Source organism: Ursus arctos, unplaced genomic scaffold (assembly GCF_023065955.2).
Source record: "Ursus arctos isolate Adak ecotype North America unplaced genomic scaffold, UrsArc2.0 scaffold_26, whole genome shotgun sequence".
Taxonomy (NCBI): Eukaryota; Metazoa; Chordata; class Mammalia; order Carnivora; family Ursidae; genus Ursus; species Ursus arctos.
This window is the reverse complement of record NW_026622941.1, coordinates 44,011,953-44,031,544: the sequence shown is the minus strand read 5'-3', so window position 1 is coordinate 44,031,544 and position 19,592 is coordinate 44,011,953. Positions and strand designations below refer to the sequence as shown.

The window sequence follows — 19,592 nt, the reverse complement described above, 5'->3', positions numbered from 1 at the left end:
TAAAATAAAAACTAAACAAAAACAAAAAGAGTTAGTTATATTCCCAATTTGATCTAGCCATAATCTGCTTCCAAGCAATGGAATATGAATTATTGAGGTTTATTCTCATCTTGATAATCTTTAATTTATGGCATACCACATTTTGGAATGCAAGAAAAATATCTTTTATATGTGTAGGAAATGTTCTTGGTGGTCTTATTCTATGACTAAAAGAAGTGTGATTGTTTTTAAATTATTTTTACCTGAACTTATATTTCTTTTCTATCTTGTGAACTTTTGCATGCAAAACTGCAGAGATCTAAATTCTTTTTATTTCAGTCTAAGAAAGAAAATGTATTTTAAAAATAAAAACTACCAATGACAATGCCAAAATTAAACACCCCAAACAATGTTTAATCCCCAATAAAATAACAACCTCCTTAAGCATGATATGACCATGTTTTTTGTTAGTGGCATTGCCTATGGGTCCATGATTTTTATTACCTATTATTAACATTTGCCCTTTCTTTAATATAATCTTGTTTGACAACCTGTTGTATCTGTCTTCCTGAATGCTGAGTGAAGATGATGGACTAGGAATCCCTTTAGTTCATTTAGAGAAGTACAGGTGTTTTTATCAAGGTGTTTTTATCCCTACCTTCTTCTGTCTCCACAACCAGGGATCCCTCTTCTCCCCAGCACCCGGGATCCACTTCTCCCCCAAACCACGTCTCTGCACCTCCTACCTTCCACAATGTGGCCTCTTCTCTCCCTTTAGTTGTGCAATTTGTTCCATCAACCCTCAGATCTATTTCTTGGGTATTCAGAATGATTTGATATTTATCTAGCCGTGCAAGGGATGAGGCAAAGCTAGGGTCTGCCTACTACTCCACCATCTTAGCTCCTTTCTGCCTGTCACTGATTGTGACAACTTTTAATGAGCTCCATTTTTCATTATCAAATTTCCATAAGTAATAACATTGTTTTCTATTATATAAGAAAATATTTTTAATCTAGTGCTTGAAATAATCCTCACATTCATTTTTTTTCCTTATTTTCACTGCTACAGTGATAATTCAAATTTGGAACCTCCTCATCTCAATGAGTATAATAATAATAATTTTTAAATCTTACGTGATTATCTTCTCAGCATTCATATTTTTTAAGGTTCCAGATTTGTGCATTCTAAAATACTATTTTAATCATGTCATTCCTTTCTCTTTTTTTAAAAGATTTTATTTATTTTGAGAGAGAGAGTGTGAGTGGGGAGAGGGGCACAAGGAGAGAGAGAATCTCAAGCAGACTCCATGCTGAGTATGGAACCTCCACAGGCCTTATCCCACGATGCTGAGATCATGACCTTAGTTGAAATCAGGAGTCAGACGCTTAACCTGCTGAGCCACCCAGGCAGCCCCATGTCATTCCTTTCTTAAGAGATTTTGTTAGTTCACAATTTCTATTTAGAAAATTAGGCTTTCTATTACTCTCCAAATTATAACCTCATGAAATTGATAGGCTGCCTCACTTTGCATCCATTCATCTCGCTCTGTCTAGCCTTGGCACCCTCACATGAATTATCTCCAATTTTCTCTCCTTGAGTCTAGTTCTAAATCCTACCAACATCTAAGACTCAGTTCCTATCTGTCCAAAATATACCATTGTCTTGCTACTGTAACCAACTTTGGCATCACTTCTTCACATGCTTTTTCAATATAATTATAGTTACCCCCATATATGGTAGTACCTATTTACACTTTGATTATCTCATGCATATCATTTTACATTCCCAGCTGGATTTTCTTTTCTTTTCTTTTTTTTTAAAGATTTTATTTATTTATTCGACAGAGATAGAGACAGCCAGCGAGAGAGGGAACACAAGCAGGGGGAGTGGGAGAGGAAGAAGCAGGCTCATAGTGGAGGAGCCTGACGTGGGGCTCGGTCCCAGAACGCTGGGATCACGCCCTGAGCTGAAGGCAGACGCTTAACGACTGCACCACCCAGGCGCCCCTCCAGCTGGATTTTCTGCTGCCTTAAGATGGAATGAATTTCTCTATAAGGCCCTCTAGCTACCACAATTTGTTGTGCATTACGGATGCTCATTTATTGTTTATTTATTGAATGTATTTGTATTTCCTTATTCTAAAATAATTTGGATTAATTTGCAACAAAATTAGTGATAAAATAATTTATTAAAAGTATTGAAAATTCACTTTGTGTCCAGCATTCTTCTAAGCACTTTTATACAGACTGCATATTTTGTTTCTCAAATCAATTTTACCAACTGATCTCCACAGCTTATGTACTATTTTTATCAGTGTAAAGATGATAAAACTGAGGTGCAGAGCAATTAATATCAAGGGGAGGAGCCCAAATTCTAATCCAGGAATTCTGGCTTCAAAACAAGTGTTTTAACCAATAAAGAACTATATCATATTTATAATCAGCAAAATAAAAATGACAATCTCATACAAAATTAATGAAAGTATAAACTTTATATAGGCTAGCTAGAATATTTTCTATGGTTTCACTTCAAATACTCTCTTTGAAGGTATGATAATCACGGCTGAAAAGAAAAGTATTCTTTGCATTATTTTAAATTTTTTTGCATTATTGGAGAAAAAGTACTATAGCAACATTTCAAAAAAAGAAAAGTTTTCTTAGCATTAAATTCTAAAAAACCCTCATGTGTAGAGCTTATTATTATGGACAAAATAATATGTTTATACTGGGTGCAAAGATTTAATGTAGTGACACGTGGTAGCAACTTTCTATAAAAGCTAAGGATATTGCACTAGAAGATTTGTAGAAGCCTAAGATAATTTGGTCAGTTTGTATACTCATAGGGTTTAACTTCATACAAATATACAATTTGTATTAACTACAGGGGTGTTAAACACTAATCATTTATTTATAAGAGTTACGTTTTTCAGAGCTGGAATGATAGATTCTGTTTTCTAACGAAGGCCTGGGATGGTGATATTTAAACTTTCTCCATTCAGTATTTTAAATTTCATCAATAAAAGTATTGATTTTTTTATCACTTGAAAATCCCTCCAAGACTCATCCTTCTTCCCTATTTTTTACTGCTATGTTGGTTATCCAAGTTTGAAGACCTGTCTTTCCCAAACTAAGCCCCATGGCGAGCTGGAAGCATCCTACTGATGCTTCTGAAACCAAATGAGCAGCTGAGGTGGTGTCTGACTATAGCTGAAGGACTTAATCATGAGAGACTGTGCACTCTGGGAAACAAACTGAGGGCTTCAGAGGGGAGGGGGGTGGGGGAATGGGATAGGCTGGTGATGGGTAGTAAGGAGGGCACGTATTGCATGGTGCACTGGGTGTTATACGCAAGTAATTAATCATGGAACTTTAACAAATAAAAAAATAAAAACCAAATGCGCAGTAGAGACAGATTAAAAAAAAAAAGAACTTGGGGCGCCTGGGTGGCACAGCGGTTAAGCGTCTGCCTTCGGCTCAGGGCGTGATCCCGGCGTTATGGGATCGAGCCCCACATCAGGCTCCTCTGCTATGAGCCTGCTTCTTCCTCTCCCACTCCCCCTGCTTGTGTTCCCTCTCTCGCTGGCTGTCTGTCAAATAAATAAATAAAATCTTTAAAGAAAAAAAAAGAACTTAATCAAAATTCATGCTTGTGAAAAATCTTATATGTCTGCATGGGAGTAAGACTTCATATATCTTCAGGAAAAAAGGCAGAATTTTTTTCATTCATTTTGAATCTGTTCCATTCATGTTATAGAAAATGAATGACAAGGGACACCTGAGTGGCTGTCAGTTAAATGTCTGCCTTCAGCTGAGACGTGTATGAAAAGAAAGAAAATGAATGATAAAAAAAAAAACAATGTAACTAATAAATAAAATTAGTAAATAGGTAAAAATTAAATTTAAAACCTGTCTCTGGGGGCATCTGGGTAGCTCAGTCAGTTAAGCAACTGACTCTTGGTTTCTGCTCAGGTCATGATCTTGGGGTCATAAGATTGAGCCTTGCCTTTGGCTTTGCCCTCGGCGCAGAGGCTGCTTGGGATTCATTCCCTCTTCCTCTCCTTCCCCTTCTGCCTCTCCCTCCACTCGCGCATGTTCTCTCTCTCTCTCTCTCTAAAATAAATAAATAAATAAATAAAAACTAAAGAAAATAACCTGTCTCTCTTTATGCTGCATAATTCCCTTGAAAAGAAATATAATATTTATACAGATATATTCAGAAACATTAATGTTAACAGTAGATATCTCTGGAAAACAAGCTTATATGGGTAATAGGTATTTTATGTTTTGAATAGAAACAACTTTTACATATGATACGATTCATTTAATAGCGCAGAAACTGAAGTATTGATCATTTAATAGGGTAATAGAAGTTGTAGACCTGGACCGTCCCTGGCGGATTTCTCTGTGATAGTATCAATAGATAAATATAGATCTACAGATTAAAGGAAAGCGGTGGTGTATGAAGCTAATGAGATGGATATTTTATCTGGAAGTACATACGTGATATACACTGCATATCAAAATAGATGTCATATCATGGTGTAAAGTTCACCAAGGAGGTGGGTAAGCACCTATGTCACAACTTATAACACATCACACATATGGAGCTTGCTGAACCAAAGGAACCAGCACTAGTAGAATAGGACCAAGCTTCAATTTGGAGGAATTCTTCTCTTCCATCTTGCTAACCTTCCATAATTAGAGTGCAGGAAGCCCGAAGGAGAGCAGGGAGATTCTTATTTGATGGATACTGTTACTACGATCTACCCTAACTGCCCATGTGCCTTATAAATCTTGAAAAATGACTATTCCAATAACGGGTTTTTGTAAGTTCTTCAGACACCCTCCCTAGTTCCTGAGTATCTCTCCCCTCTGGTTCCCTTGGATCTGTGTGTTCATCACCAGATGAATGGATAAAGAAGATGTGACCTATATACAGAGGAATAGCATCCAGCTATTGAACAGAAGGAAATCCTGGGGCCCCTTGGTGGCTCAGAAGCTTGTGTCTGCCTTTGGCTCCGGTCATGATCCCCAGGTCCTGGGATCGAGCTCCACGTTGGGCTCCCTGCTCCGAGGGAGTCTGCTTCTCTGTTCCCCTCGACCTCTCCTTCTGCTTGCGCTCTCTCTGTTTCTTCTCTGTTCTCTCTCTCTCTCAAACGAATAAATATAATCTTCCAAAAAAAAAAAAAAAAGAAGGAAACCCTGCCACTTGTAACAACATGGATGAACCTTGGGGACATTATGCTAAGTGAAATAAGTCAGACAGAGAAAGACAAATACCATGTGATATCACTTATATGTGGAATTTTATTTTATTTTTTTAAGACTTTATTTATTCATTTGACAGAGAGAGAGGCAGTGAGAGAGAGAGAACACAAGCAGGGGGAGTGGGAGAGGAAGAAGCAAGCTTCCTACTGAGCAGGGAGCCCGATTCGGGGCTCAATCCCAGAACGCTGGGATCATGACCTGAGCCGAAGGCAGACGCTTAATGACTGAGCCACCCAGGCGCCCCATATATGTGGAATTTTAAAAGCCAAACTCATAGAAACAGTTGAATGATGACTGTCAGGGGCTGAGAGGTGGGGGAAATGATTGAGAGTGGTCAAAGTGTGCAAACTTCTAGTACAGGAAAGTTGTGGGGGCCTCCAATACAGTATCTGCCTATGATGAACAGTACTGTACTGTGTACCTGAAAGTTGCTAAGAGAATAGATCTTAAATGTCCTCACCACCATAAATGAATCAATAATAAATAAATAAATAAAATACGGAGCTAATGGGGTGACGGATTTGCTAACTAATCTTACTGTAACCATTTCATAATGCAGGCATATAACAAGTCATCCTGTTGTACAGCTCACACGTACACAGTGTTAGACATCAAACATCTCGACGACACTGGAAAACGATATGTGGATATTACGGTAGAAAGTCCGTACATCTTAGATCACATTAACATATACACATGTATTCGTAACAAAATAAGGAGGAAATGCTCATGAACTTTTTATTTGTTTGTTTAAATGGAGTTGAATAACGGAGATTTGGTGTCTGGCAAATTCCTGAGATCACTGAAAAAGTAACAAACTATTCCTTGCGTCTGATATGTAAAATTCTTCCGAGCATTCTCCCAATCATTAGAATGTACGGCCAGCTGTGACTCTCTAATGATCTCGCCTTTCACTGCTCTTCACTCTGCCCATTCCGGGGAGAGTAAGATTGGGAACGTTTGGGGAGGCCGTACCCGTTACTCTGAGTGGCTGCTCTGAGGGACCGTTCCTTCAGTGAACACCCTGCTTGGCCTTGGAGAGAGACTCTGGGCTGTCAGCTCAGATGAACTCATCAAATCCTGCTTTCAGAGCTTTTGTGCATGTCGGGGACACGACGAGGTCAAAAATCCACACTGCAGTTACATTGTGACAAACATGCAATGGACTGTAAAACCTCAATGCAATTTGAATACAATCTCTATACTAGTAAAAAAAAAAAAAAAAAAAAAGCTCCATTTTCAATATGAGATACAAAGGTATTTTGCAAAAAGTGCAAAGTTTTCATGGCTGCTGCCATAGCTGCAATGACAGCTTCATGACCCCCCCCTTTTTACAGTAGTCCTTAATGGTGGATTAATTTATCTTGAAATGGTGGCAACCACAAGTGCAGACCTCAATCTATACTACAGGTCAAGCAATCCAACTTTTTCTTGTAATGTCATGACTTTTCCCAGTTTCTTAGGAGCATTCCCAGCATCACTAGTGGCACTTCATGTGGGATTCATGGTGTCATTCAGGGTTTATGGCATTGCACTAAACACAATGAGAAGAACTCAACTGCAAGACTCCACCTTTTATTGTGATAAGCAATTTCTATCAGAGATGAACAGCTCACATTCAGGCATTAGGGTCACATGGCTTTTTAAGGAGAAATTTGGGGCATCTGGGTGTCTCGGTCAGTTAAGCGTCTGCCTTTGGCTCAGGTCATGATGTCAGGGTCCTGCACTGGGCTCCCTGCTCAGCAGTAAGTCTGCTTTTCCCTCTCCCTCTGTGATCTCTCTCTCACTTTCTCTCAAATAAATACATAAAATCTTAAAAAAATAAAGAGAGATACAACTCTTGAGCTCACCATAATGACGACAGGAGGAGGCTATGGAATTACACAGCAGTACGGTCTGTACTACAGTTAATCTTACGCAGTTATGCTTTAATACTACATCTTTATGTTGCCTACACTCCCCTCCATTGTGAACGGGGCCATGTATGGTCTGCCAATATTTGTGTGCATACATTTTGATAAATTTTAACTTTTTAAAAAGTGATTATAGAATTCTCAGTTAACATACAGTGTAATATTAGTTTCAGGTGTACAATATAGTGATTCAACCCTTCCATACATCGCCCTGTGCTGACCGCAAGTACACTCCTTAATCCCCATTACCTATTTAATCCATTGTCCCACCTACCTCCATTCCAAGTTATTTAGAGAAAGACAAGTGCCGTATGATTTCACTCATATGTGGAATTTTAAGAAACAAAACAAATGAGCAAAGGAAAATTTTTAACTTCTTATAATAGATTTGCGTCTATTTTACGGTAGTAAGTGATAGAATAGTGTCTACATATATTTTATGCCCTCATGACATACCTAATTTTTTCTTAAATTTTTTGATATTTCTAAGCTACAGAGTTTGTTTTTTCAGATTGTTGCCAATCTCCAAAAATTTTTTTCAATATATTTACTGAGAAAATTTGTATATAAGTGAAATTGTGCAATTGAAGCCCATGTTACTCAAGGGCCAGCTGTATTCGTCTGGGGTACTGTACTGGTTTGCACAGTGCCCATCAAAAATTCGTGTCCACTGGAAAACTATAGGTATAACCTTATTTGGAAATAGGATCTTTGCAGATGTAATTAAAGAGCAGTATATACCATCGATATGCCTCTTTGGCATAAGGATCATTTTGAGCTGGTTATTCCTAAGAAATAGGGACAAAGGAAAAGCTCTGAAAACTGAGTAGCACTTAGTCTTTCATGAGACATTTACATTAATAAGGGAAATCCCCATGTGCAACGGTGTCTCTGTACCTCTTTACCAGGAAGTGGAGGATGACCAGATCTCTACAAATTCTTATTGAAGGAGACGATGGCAACTTAAATCTATGTGATGACCATACCCTCATTCACTGTGCTTCCCCTGATAACTTCCTATAAGTGGCTCCCTCCCCATCCCACAACATCTTCCTTTGGCTGTAGCTGAAGAAGTTATTTAAGGTAGTGGCCTTGGGCCATTTGGGGGAGTTATTCAGTTATTAAACTTCTGTTTGTTTCTGTGGCACCTGGGTGGCTCAGTTGGTTAAGCTTTGGACTTTTAATTTCAGCTCAGGTCATGAGCTCAGGGTCTTGACATGAAGCCCTAGGTGGGGCTCCGGCTCTGCACTAGGCGTGGAGCGTGCTTGGGGTTCTCTCTCTCCCTCACCCTCGGCCCCTCCCCCTCACCTGCACAGGGATGTGCATATGGCCACTCTCTCTAAAAAAAAGCAACAAACAAAAAAACAAAAACAAAAAACAAACAACAACAACTTCTGTTTGTTTTTCTCTTGTTAATCTGTCTTTTATTATAGAGGCTAGTCTCACTCAAGAACCTAGAAAAATAGAAGGAAAATTATCTTTCCTCCCCTACATAATCAAGTTAGGATGAAGTCAAATACAGTAAAGCGATTTTTCACATATCTTTATTTAATGACACATTCACCATAATGTATAATTTTAAATAATATTTTGGCCTACGCATAAACATCACATAAATACAATTGCAAAAATGTTTTTAATGAAACATGGGCATGTTTATGGCACATTATTCAAATTATTGACTTTTATCATTAATAGATTAATATACTTTCATTTAAAATAGCTGTTCTGCTCTAACAGTCTCCTTTAGTGCACTCTGTGTTATTTCATCATATTCTTTGAATAACTTCATGTCTTCCAAAGAAATAGTAAAAATATCTTAAAATCTTTGTTCAGAGAGTCTCTAGCATTTTAATGTCATCAAATAATCCCAAATTCCACTTAATTTAAACTATTTAAATGTCTTATGTAACTCCTTGATTAAGCAGCAACTAAATATAAGTCTCAAATGATGAATGTAAATAGGATATTATACATGTCATTTTAGGTCAATGCAGCGAGAAATGAGATGATGCAGGTGGGCGGGTGGGATAGTGTTTCAGTTGGACATGAAATACAGAATCTGAGATTTCAAAAATAATTCTCACATTTTTCTGTTAGTGAAACTCATGCAGAAAGTTGTCTTTATCATCTCTGTATTCTCAGAATCCTAAGCTTGACCCAACACATAATTACTATCTAAAAAGTAATTCTTGTAAAAATAAAGAAAATAAAGATTTTTTAAGAAGTAATCACTGAATGAGTAAATGGTAATGATTTTCATCATGATCAACTGTACTATGTCATCATTCAGTGGAAAATGTAAAACTTTAAAGACACGCCTGACATCTCTTATGGTGTAGAATGATAGAGACCTCAGCCCCAGTCTAAATCACCACAGTGAATTCTTAGTATAGTCCCTAAGTTTGGAGAAACACCCACTGTTCACAACTTAGTCTGTTGCCCTTGAGAAATGACTCATCTCTATTACGCCATTATTAAGTTTCTTCTCCTTGCGAAGTTACAAATTACTATGAAAGTTTAAAGGAGTCTATATATTTTCTGCTCTGATCTCAGGCCACTCTCACCCAAATATTCTATTCTAAATTGTGTGCTAATTTGGATTATAGTTTAATGCTAGTGTTCTGAGAACACCAATCACCATAGTACCTTTTGTTTATTCATTCACCTAATCCCCTGAGTCCACTGTGAAGGAAGCAGATAAAATTATGGCTAGCCTGCACAACATTACTAAGATCACATCATTTTGTCCACTGAGCTTGGAAGACAATAGATTACCCTTTATTTCAACTATAATTTATTTCATTTTAAGTATCAAGATAATAATTTTTTTAATGGCAATAGGTAGGATATTCTAAGATCTCAGATCCTTAGAGAAATTTGGGTTGATGGACAGAAATGGGCTAATGTAGACCCTTTTTATAAACACAGTAGAGGGGCTCTTGGATATAGTCCTTATGATCAATATTTTGAATATTTGTTTAGAAATATAAAATGACAGAGGAGAAACAGATTGCAAAGGCTTTTGAAAAATCCCAAAGCACTATGTTTAAATAAATTAAAGAAGCCATTATAAATAGCATTGACTACACCAGGCCTATTCACCATAAAAGTATGTTTTTAACTGTTTCTTCCAGGAATATATTTTAGCTTTTATAGTATAAGTTTATGCTTTATATAAGTATTCTCCATCGTGCACAATGCTATATATGAATAAAATTGAGCCACACAGTTTATATGTAATATAAAAACGAAGAGAATTTTAAAACTACTACAATTTAATAGTTTCAAGCAACATTTTTGTTTACTGTAACGTAGATATTTTGTGATTGATAGGACTACATGTGCATGATTTTTGTGTTCTTATCTAGGTATCGTTAGGTGTCTTTCAATAATCACTTTAATATAATCAATTTCAGGACACAAAATGTATTCTTTTAGTGCAAGATTCAAAACAATTTAATTGACGTATCTTAACACTGAGCAGATAGACTTGATGTCTAATTTTACACAATGTGCATCTATACGCGGGAAAGGTTAGCATCCATCAAATAGAGGCAGAAGCCAAAAGATGCGTTTCTTATGACCACAAGGAGTTGGATACACAGATGATGGAAAGTAAGAATCATTCCCTGCATGTCTTCATTGGAAAAGTGTCTGTTCATATCTTCTGCCCATTTTTTGATTTATTTGTTTCTCATGTATTGAGTTTGAGAAGTTCTTTGTAGATCTTGGATACCAGTCCTTTATCTGTAGTGTCATTTGCAAATCATATATATATAAGAATAAAAAATAAAAAAATAAAATGGGATAGGCTGGTGATGGGTAGTAAGGAGGGCACGTATTGCATGGTGCACTGGGTGTTATACGCAACTAATGAATCATGGAACACTACATCAAAAACCAAAGATGTACTGCATGGTGACTAACATAATATAATAAAAAAATGTTATTATTAAAAAAAAAGAAAAGAAAAAAAATAAATAAAATGAAATGTCTTACTCTTAAAAAAAAAAAATCATTCCCTGCAGCAATTATGCAGGTAAAAGATTTTAGTAACTTTATTAACATGTTATATTAATTGGCTAATCCTCAGAAAATATTATTCCTTTTGAAAGCTCTGAAGCCTCTGAAGGATATAGAAAACAAATGAGACATTTCAGCCTCAGCCAGACTGTCTGGACAGTTAAGTATGTTTCAAATGGTTTTAGATGACAGCACGTTGAAAGCTTTTATGGAAAATAATAACTTTAAACAGGAAAAACAAACAAATCCTGAACAACACGCAGAGTTGTACTAGAACAAAAAATAAAAGAAAAAATAATAATCTTTGCCTCCTAAAACTTAGCTTGAATGTTGAACTATTCCCTTTTATCATCCTTCAAGAAAAGAATAGGCAATGCTCAGAGAAGTGCCTGAGTTACTTTAGAAATAAGTGAGAACACTTAGAGTTTACAAAAATATAATTAGGACTTAAAATAAAAATGCTGCTTTATATATGAGAGATTCATGATAGGTTGAGCAACGTATAAAAATATATGTAAGAAAAACATATTAACAGTCTTAGAAGAGACTATTATAACAGATTAGTGATTAAAATTAGAATGTCTTATGGCATAGCCATTGGAATTAGATCTGTAAACTGTTATCAGGGACACGTTAGAGTGGTCTCTGTAGATGGTAAAAGTTTGAACAGGGAAAGAGAAAGAAATGTTTATCCAAAAGAGAAAAAATTTTAAATACATAGAGAGGAAAGCAACAACTAAAAATACCTTCAAAGAATATTGTGGTACGCTGAGGGTAAGCTCATAGTTTTATTTGAGGAGGTTTCAGTCTCAGAGGTTTTAATCTCCATTTTCTTTCCTTATTTTCAGGAATACATTGAAACACGCAGAAGACAGATTTATACTGAGAAATGTGAAAATACAATTAAGGAAATATAGAGATAATGAACCAGTATATGATATAAAAAAATAAACTTTAAAGGTATTTTGTTTCTTTTATTACAAAGTCATTTTTCTCTAAAAGCAAAAGACAGCAATGATTTTTAAAATGTGTTTGTACATGTTTATGTGTGTGTTTCAGTTTCTTTTCTGTCTTATTTTTTCATCTGTTTTTCAGCTAAAACAAAGAATACCCTCATAAAGAAGGGAAATAATGAGAAATCACACAGCAGTAACACAGTTTATTCTTCTCGGGTTGACAGATGACCCACAGTGGCAGGTTGTACTTTCCATATTTCTTCTTGGTGCCTACATGCTCAGTGTGACGGGGAACCTGATCATTATCACCCTCACCCTTACAGATCCCCACCTGAAGACTCCAATGTATTTCTTCCTTCGGAACTTCTCATTCCTAGAAATATCATTCACGTCTGTCGGCATTCCCAGATTCCTTGTCACTATCGTGACGGGAAACAAAACCATTTCCTACAACGATTGTGTGGCTCAGCTATTTTTCTTCATCTTATTGGGGGTGACAGAATTTTACCTTCTGGCCGCCATGTCCTATGACCGCTACGTGGCCATCTGCAACCCTCTCCAGTACACCACCATCATGAGCAGCAGAGTCTGCGTCCTTCTTGTCTTTAGCTCCTGGCTTGCAGGATTCCTGGTCATCTTTCCACCAGTAATCCTGCTGCTTCAGTTGGATTTCTGTGCCTCCAATATAATCGATCATTTTATCTGTGACTCTTCTCCAATTCTACAGCTTTCTTGCACAAACACTCGCTTTCTAGAACTCATGGCATTTATTTTAGCAGTGGTAACACTGATGGTCACCTTAACGCTTGTTCTGCTCTCCTACACATACATCATCCGGACGGTTCTGAGAATTCCTTCCACGAGTCAAAGGAAAAAAGCCTTTTCCACCTGTTCCTCCCACATGATAGTGGTCTCCCTCTCTTACGGCAGCTGCATCTTCATGTACATTAAGCCTTCCGCAAGAGAAAGGGTGACTTTAAACAAAGGAGTAGCTGTGATCCTTACCTCAGTGGCTCCTCTCTTGAACCCTTTCATATATACACTAAGAAACCAGCAGGTGAAGCAAGCCTTCAAACACATGGTCCGGAGAATGGCCTTTTCTTCAAATAAATGAATGTGATTATGCAAAATATAGTATACATACCCCGGAAAGCAAAGCTGAACGAAAAACCCTCTAGCTTTTACTATATAAATTCTTGAAACACCTCATTTCATTCTTTCAGTTAGACACTTTTATATATCATTAATATCTCTTTTTCTTAGCCTAAAAGCCGGGTCCTATCTATTTTAAGTTATATAGAAAATGGCCAGTCTTCACCTGTGTAACTAAATTTTAGATGTCAGTAATCTTTACTGTTTCCATATCAAAGCAAGGTGGCTTATAAATTTATACAAAAACGCAACTTGCTGTACTATAAGAAGCTGACTTGACACCACATACAAATATAAAATTTATTTTATGTGAAACAAATAAAAATGTGTAGCTTAACCAATACCTCTAAAATTTCTTCTTCTTGTCACCAAGAAAAGAAAATCTTTCACTGAAGATTTCCCTATCCTGCCAATCATATTTAAAAGGAAAACCATGGTCTATAAAGGTAAATTAAGCTATCCCGAGAAAATTCATTTTTATAATCAGATTCTTTCAATTGCTACAAAAGTCATCTTTTCTACTGTCATGAAGAAAATGACAAACTTAGAATCTAGAATGCTGTGACACGTAGACTTCAGAGAGTATCTTGGAAATGATGACATGACTTATGCCTCAGCTTTCCTTTATTAGCAAATCTACATACTGCCTTTATCTTTCCAGTGCCCCTTTCACGGCAGGTTCTACCTCCCCCACCCCTATCCAAGAAAATGACTCTTGCAGGTACAGTGAAAAATGCGTCCAAGCCTGGTTCCTACAGTCACCGAGCCCCTCAGCTGCAATGTATCACTACACAAAATTGTTTGCCTAGAGACAATAGTTATGAGTCTAACCAGATCCTGGGTAAATGGATTGACTTTGGTTTCTTGATTTCCAGCTTGGTCTGATATATACATTAATGTAAAGAGCTCTACCATACATCGTCTCTACTTAGAGACTTTTCTTTTCTGATTGCTCATAGACGAGACTGTCCGTGAGCACTCACCTATTTCTTACCATTTTACATTCATGGAATAAATTACATTTTATCAAGCAGATTTAACACAATAAAACCATAAAGTGAAAGGTAAGTAATTTTTTTATTATAAATTCTTTAATGGAGCAATTTGTAAAGAAATGAAACAATACACGTTTGCTTTTGTAAGACTATTCCAAGTACACAGAAGCGCAAAAGTGAAAATCAGGAATGTGGAAAACAACATGCAAATGCTAACTAAATGAATATATATTATATGTGTGGTATATATGATAGACAGCGACGAAGGAAGGCAGAAGAGAGAAAGGGGATAAGATGGTAAAGAAAGACGATCCTCTTGATTGACAGTAAGTTTTCTGAGGAAGTTGATTCTAACATTCACATTGTCAGTAAGATACGAAAATCCCTATACATCTTTCCAAAACTAATATCAAATGCTTTAATTGAAATATCATTTTTTAAAAGTATTAGGAAATAATGAAGTTTTTATTGTAAATGTAATTTTGGTGAGAAATGTGTCAGATATATATTGGAGGTCATGGTTTCAGAGGCTTTCAAAAAGTATGTTCATATTTAATGTTCACACTAATATTTCAAAAATATTTTTCCTTTTTTTAAAGAACTAAGGAGATTATAAAAAATCTTTAAAGATAATATCTTAAGTAATTCACTGATCACATAGTTGAGTGATCTGTTGATTTGCTGCATTTTTAATGAAGGGCAAGTACTCTGAGTTGAGAGTAATATGCAATCTGAATGAGGCAAAATTTTATTATCATTTTATTATCATGTTGCTAGAGTCCACAAATCTAATGGACCATGTTTTTAGTTAACGAACGAATGAATGAATGAATGAATGAGTGAATAAGGGGTTGGAAGGCTGTTGGCTCTAGCAAAAATAAACCATTTTTAGTACCATCTCTTTCGCCAGTTTCCACTTTCTCACAGTGATTCTCACTGCTATCTGCTTTATTCGTTTTCATTTTCCAGAATATATAGACCCACGACAGTATTTATGTCTTCTGTGGTTTCCCTGGCATTCTACTTCTACAGTCTTTAATATTTAACAATAGAATGAAACCAACAATTTACTTAGACAAATTACAAAAGGAACCAACATTCCTGTAACTCTACTATTTAATAAAGGAAGAGAAAAAGAAAAAATCATTAAAACATCAGAAATCAATTCTCCAAAGTTCCTAGACATAGACGTAACTAGTTACACACACATACATGGTCTATGTATATATTATATATTTTTTATATTTTATATATCTAGTATTATATATGTCTATATATAAATATTTGTATTTATTTTTTAAGATTTATTTATTTGAGAGAGAGCGCACAAGTTGGGGGAGGGGCAGAGGGAGAGGGAGAAGCAGACTCCCTGCTGAGCAGGGAGACCAACACAGGGTTCGATCCCAGGACCCTGGTACCATCACCTGAGCCGAAAGCAAATGCTTAACCAACAGAGCTACCCAGGTGCCCCATAAATATTTGTATGTAAGTATAGACACATAATATGTATAAATCCATAGACATACATCTGTGTGTGCGTGTGCAGAATCCCAAACATTTTAAAACTTGAATTAATTCTTTTTAAGATTTGAGAGCAGTGTCTGCCCATGCACATATAATTTTCTGGTTGGGTCCAATATACTTTATTGATAGTACATGACAGGATAGGGCTCCCTGAGTCCCTCCCCTTCTTCAAGGGGTCTGAGATAGAGACTGTAGAGGTCAGGAGATTCTCAGTGTGCTAGGGGATGAGTTGGGGCAAGGACTCTCCATCAGCTGAGGGCCTCTCTCTTTTACTTATGCTGTCAGTGGGGCTTGTGGTCCAGGGGGCTCTTACTCCTTGGAAGCCATATGGGCCATAAGGTCTACTACCTTGTTGGTATAGCCAAATTCATTGTGGTACCAGGAAATGAGCTTAGCAAACTAGTTATTGAGAGCAATGTCAGCCCCAGCATCAAAGGTGGAAGACTGGGTGTCACTGTCAAAGTTACAGGAGACAACCTGGTTCTCAGTGTATCCCAGGATGTCCTTGAGGGTGCCAGTGTTGCCTACTTCACCACTTTCTTGATGTCATCATTTTTGGCAGCTTTCCCCAGGCAGCAGGTCAGATGCATAACTGACCCATTAAGGGTGGGAACATGAAAGGCCATGCTAGTGAACTTCTCATGTGGCTCAGGGATGACCTTGCCCACAGCCTTGACAGTGCCAGTAGAAGCAGTAATGATGGTTTGGGCAGCTCCTCAGCCACCACACCACATCTTCCCAGAAGGGTGATCTATAGTTTCTGGGTGGCAGTGATGGCATGGACTGTGGTCATGAGTCCCTCCATGATGCCAAAGTTGTCGTGAATGACCTAACCAGAGGGGCCAAGTAACTGGTAGTGCAGGAGGTATTGCTGACAATCTGGAGGGCATTGTCATACCTCTCATGGTTCACACTCCTCACAAACATGAAGCACCAGGAGAACGAGGGACAGAGATGATGACCCTCTTGGTTCCATCCTTCCAATGACCCCCAGCCTTCTCCATCGTAGTGAAGTGAATTCAGCACCAGTATCTCCCCATTTGATGTTGGCGGGATCATGGTCCTGAAGGTTGGAGATAGGCTTTCCATTGATGACAAGTTTCTCATTCTCAGTCTTGACTGTGCCATTGCATTTGCTATGGGTGGAGTCATACTGGGGCATATAGACCATGTGGTTGAGGTCAGTGAAGGTGTCATTGATCGCAACAATATCCACTTTGCCATAGTTAAAAGCAGCCCTGGTGACCAGGTCTAATCTGGCTAAATTTGTTTACTCCAACCTTCACCATCGTGTCTCTGAGACCTGACTGGCACCACACAGGAAGATGCAGCTGTTTGTCAGGTGAAGAGGAACAGAGAGTGCATGCATGTATTTTTGAGATAAATTAAAGATTTTAGTTCAATGGATCTTTAGCTTCTAAATAAGGAGAGGAACTACTCATCTGTATATACTGTGAATCAGACATTGGCATGACCATAATAACCACATAAATACCCTCCTTCCTCACCCCATGCTGAAGTCTAACATTAAAAATTACCATTCTCAATTTGAGAAATAATTCCTAAAGCTATTTCCAATCATCAACTTGGATTTTTGTGCTATGGGAATGAGTAGTCATTGAAGGCCTTAAGCAGATAGAAGAATGACTCTGGTTGCAATGCATAGAATAGATTGAAGAGATATCAGGGTTTGCAGCAGTTGAACAAACAAAAAAAAATGGCAAGATCCAGAGCTAAGATATTAGTACTGAGAATGTAAATAATAATAATAATAATAATAATAATAGGGCATTTTCAAGAAATGTGAAATCTTCTTGAGGTAGGGATGGAGCAAAAAACGCAAGCTTGTGGGGGAAAATCGAGAAAACAATGACATCCAGGCATGTGGCTTAAGAGACACAATTCATTGTGAATTTATTTATTTATTTATTTTATTTATTTATTTACTTATTTTGAGAGAGAGATCATGTGCATGGGAGTGGGGAGAGGCACAGGGAGAGGGAAAGAGAGGATCTTTTTTTTTTTTTAAGATTTTATTTATTTATTAACAGAGAGAGAGACAGCCAGTGAGAGAGGGAACACAGGCAGGGGGAGTGGGAGAGGAAGAAGCAGGCTCATAGCAGAGGAGCCTGATGTGGGGCTCGATCCCATAACGCCGGGATCACGCCCTGAGCCGAAGGCAGACATTTAATGACTGAGCCACCCAGGCGCCCCTGTTCTTTTTTTTTTTTTAAATAAAGATTTTGTTTGTTTATTTATTTATTTATTTATTTATTTATTTATTTATTTGAGAGAGAGAGTGAGAGAGAGAGAGAGAGCACGAGTGGTGAGGAGGGGCAAAGGGAGAGGGAGAAGCAGGCTTCCCGCTGAGCAGGGAGCCTGATGTGGGGCTCCATCCCAGGATCCCAAGGTCACAACCTGAGCTGAAGGCAGACACTTAACCAATTCAGCCACCCAGGCACCCCACAAGCACTGTTCTAACTACTCTTTCATTTTTCTTTAGGGCGGGAGAGAGGAGAGGGAGAGGGAGAGAGAGAATCTCAAGCAGACGCCACTCCCAGCACAAAGCCTGACAACCGGCTCTATCTCGTGACCCTGAGATCATAACCTGAGCCAAAACCAAGAGTAGGACGCTCGACCGACTGAGCCACCCTGGCGCCCCAGGAAAGAGAGAATCTTAAGCCGTCTCCACCCTTGTGTGGAGCCCAACATGGGGTTTGATATCATGACCCTGAGATCATGACCTGAGCTGAAACCAAGAGTCAGATGCTTAACCATCTGAGCCACCTAGGCACCCCACTGTGAACTTTTCAATGAAGATAGGGAACGCAAGAAGAGTAGCCAGGTGGTGCAGAATAGCAGAAAAATAAGGTCAATTGCTGTCATGCTCCATTTCAGGATGAAATAGTAACAAGAAATAAACTACGTGCAAGCGTTTCAAAGACATTATGACATCAGGTGAGGAATGTTGTAGAATGAATTTAAATACATAAAATACCTCTTTTAATACTACTACTTAGCCTACTACTACTTAGGTTAAATTTATTATTCTGTAAAGACGGTTCCATGAAGTCTCTCTGCACATTTGAGAATTTTATTAGAGTTGCCTTTTGAGCTGCCCTAAAAAGCATACTTTAAATTAATATGGAGGACACGCTCGAAAATGGCATTGTATCTCAAAATTAATGGGAAAAATGAAAAGTAGGAAGAAAGGGCTGACAGAGAGCAAAGGCCTTTACCCAGGACTGCTTCATTCTTTTTCATATTTCATTTTATTGTCGTATTCTTTTGTTGCTGCTTCCTGATTTCTTTAAAATACTAAGCAAAGAATTAATCTCTTACATAGTGAAAAAGTCTTCCTCACATCAAAAATCAGTGTCCATCATGGAGGCTAGAGTCAGCACATAAATTACATGATTTGGGCACATCACAAATCAAAATAAATAGTGTCTCCGTCACTCCAAATCATTTCCTCATGCACTTTTGTAGTCAACCCCTACTCCTCACGCATAGCCCTTGAAGAATCCACTAATCCATTGTCCTATGATTTTGTTTATTTTGTATTGTCATGGAAAAGGAATCATATAGTTTATAGCTTTTGACTGTCACTTTTTCCGCCTTGTATAGTGCTTTTGAGGTCCGTCCATGTATTTGCATATATCCGTAGTTTAGTCCTCGTTTGCTGAGTAGTATGTCATTGCACAGATACAGGGTTTCATCAGCTGGTGGAAATTACAAAGCTTCAGATTTCATATTTAAGAAGTTCTGTTTTGAGTTGT

At 37.6% G+C, this 19,592-nt stretch overlaps 1 protein-coding gene and 1 pseudogene across 1 annotated transcript; one reads left to right on the top strand and one right to left on the bottom strand.

The window, feature by feature from the left end:
* Nucleotides 1–12,317: 12,317 nt before the first annotated feature.
* LOC113257345 (olfactory receptor 6C75-like) lies at nucleotides 12,318–13,256 on the top strand. The gene has a single exon (XM_026501546.2). The coding sequence runs from the start codon at nucleotides 12,318–12,320 to the stop codon at nucleotides 13,254–13,256; it is 939 nt and encodes a 312-aa protein (XP_026357331.1).
* Nucleotides 13,257–16,122: 2,866 nt separating this feature from the next.
* On the bottom strand, nucleotides 16,123–17,102 carry LOC125282307 (glyceraldehyde-3-phosphate dehydrogenase-like; annotated as a pseudogene).
* Between the last annotated feature and the right edge of the window lie 2,490 nt (nucleotides 17,103–19,592).

Excerpts from the sequence above, each read along its gene's own strand:
- LOC113257345 (XM_026501546.2), top strand. The coding sequence starts at position 12,318 with ATGAGAAATCACACAGCAGTAACACAGTTTATTCTTCTCGGGTTGACA.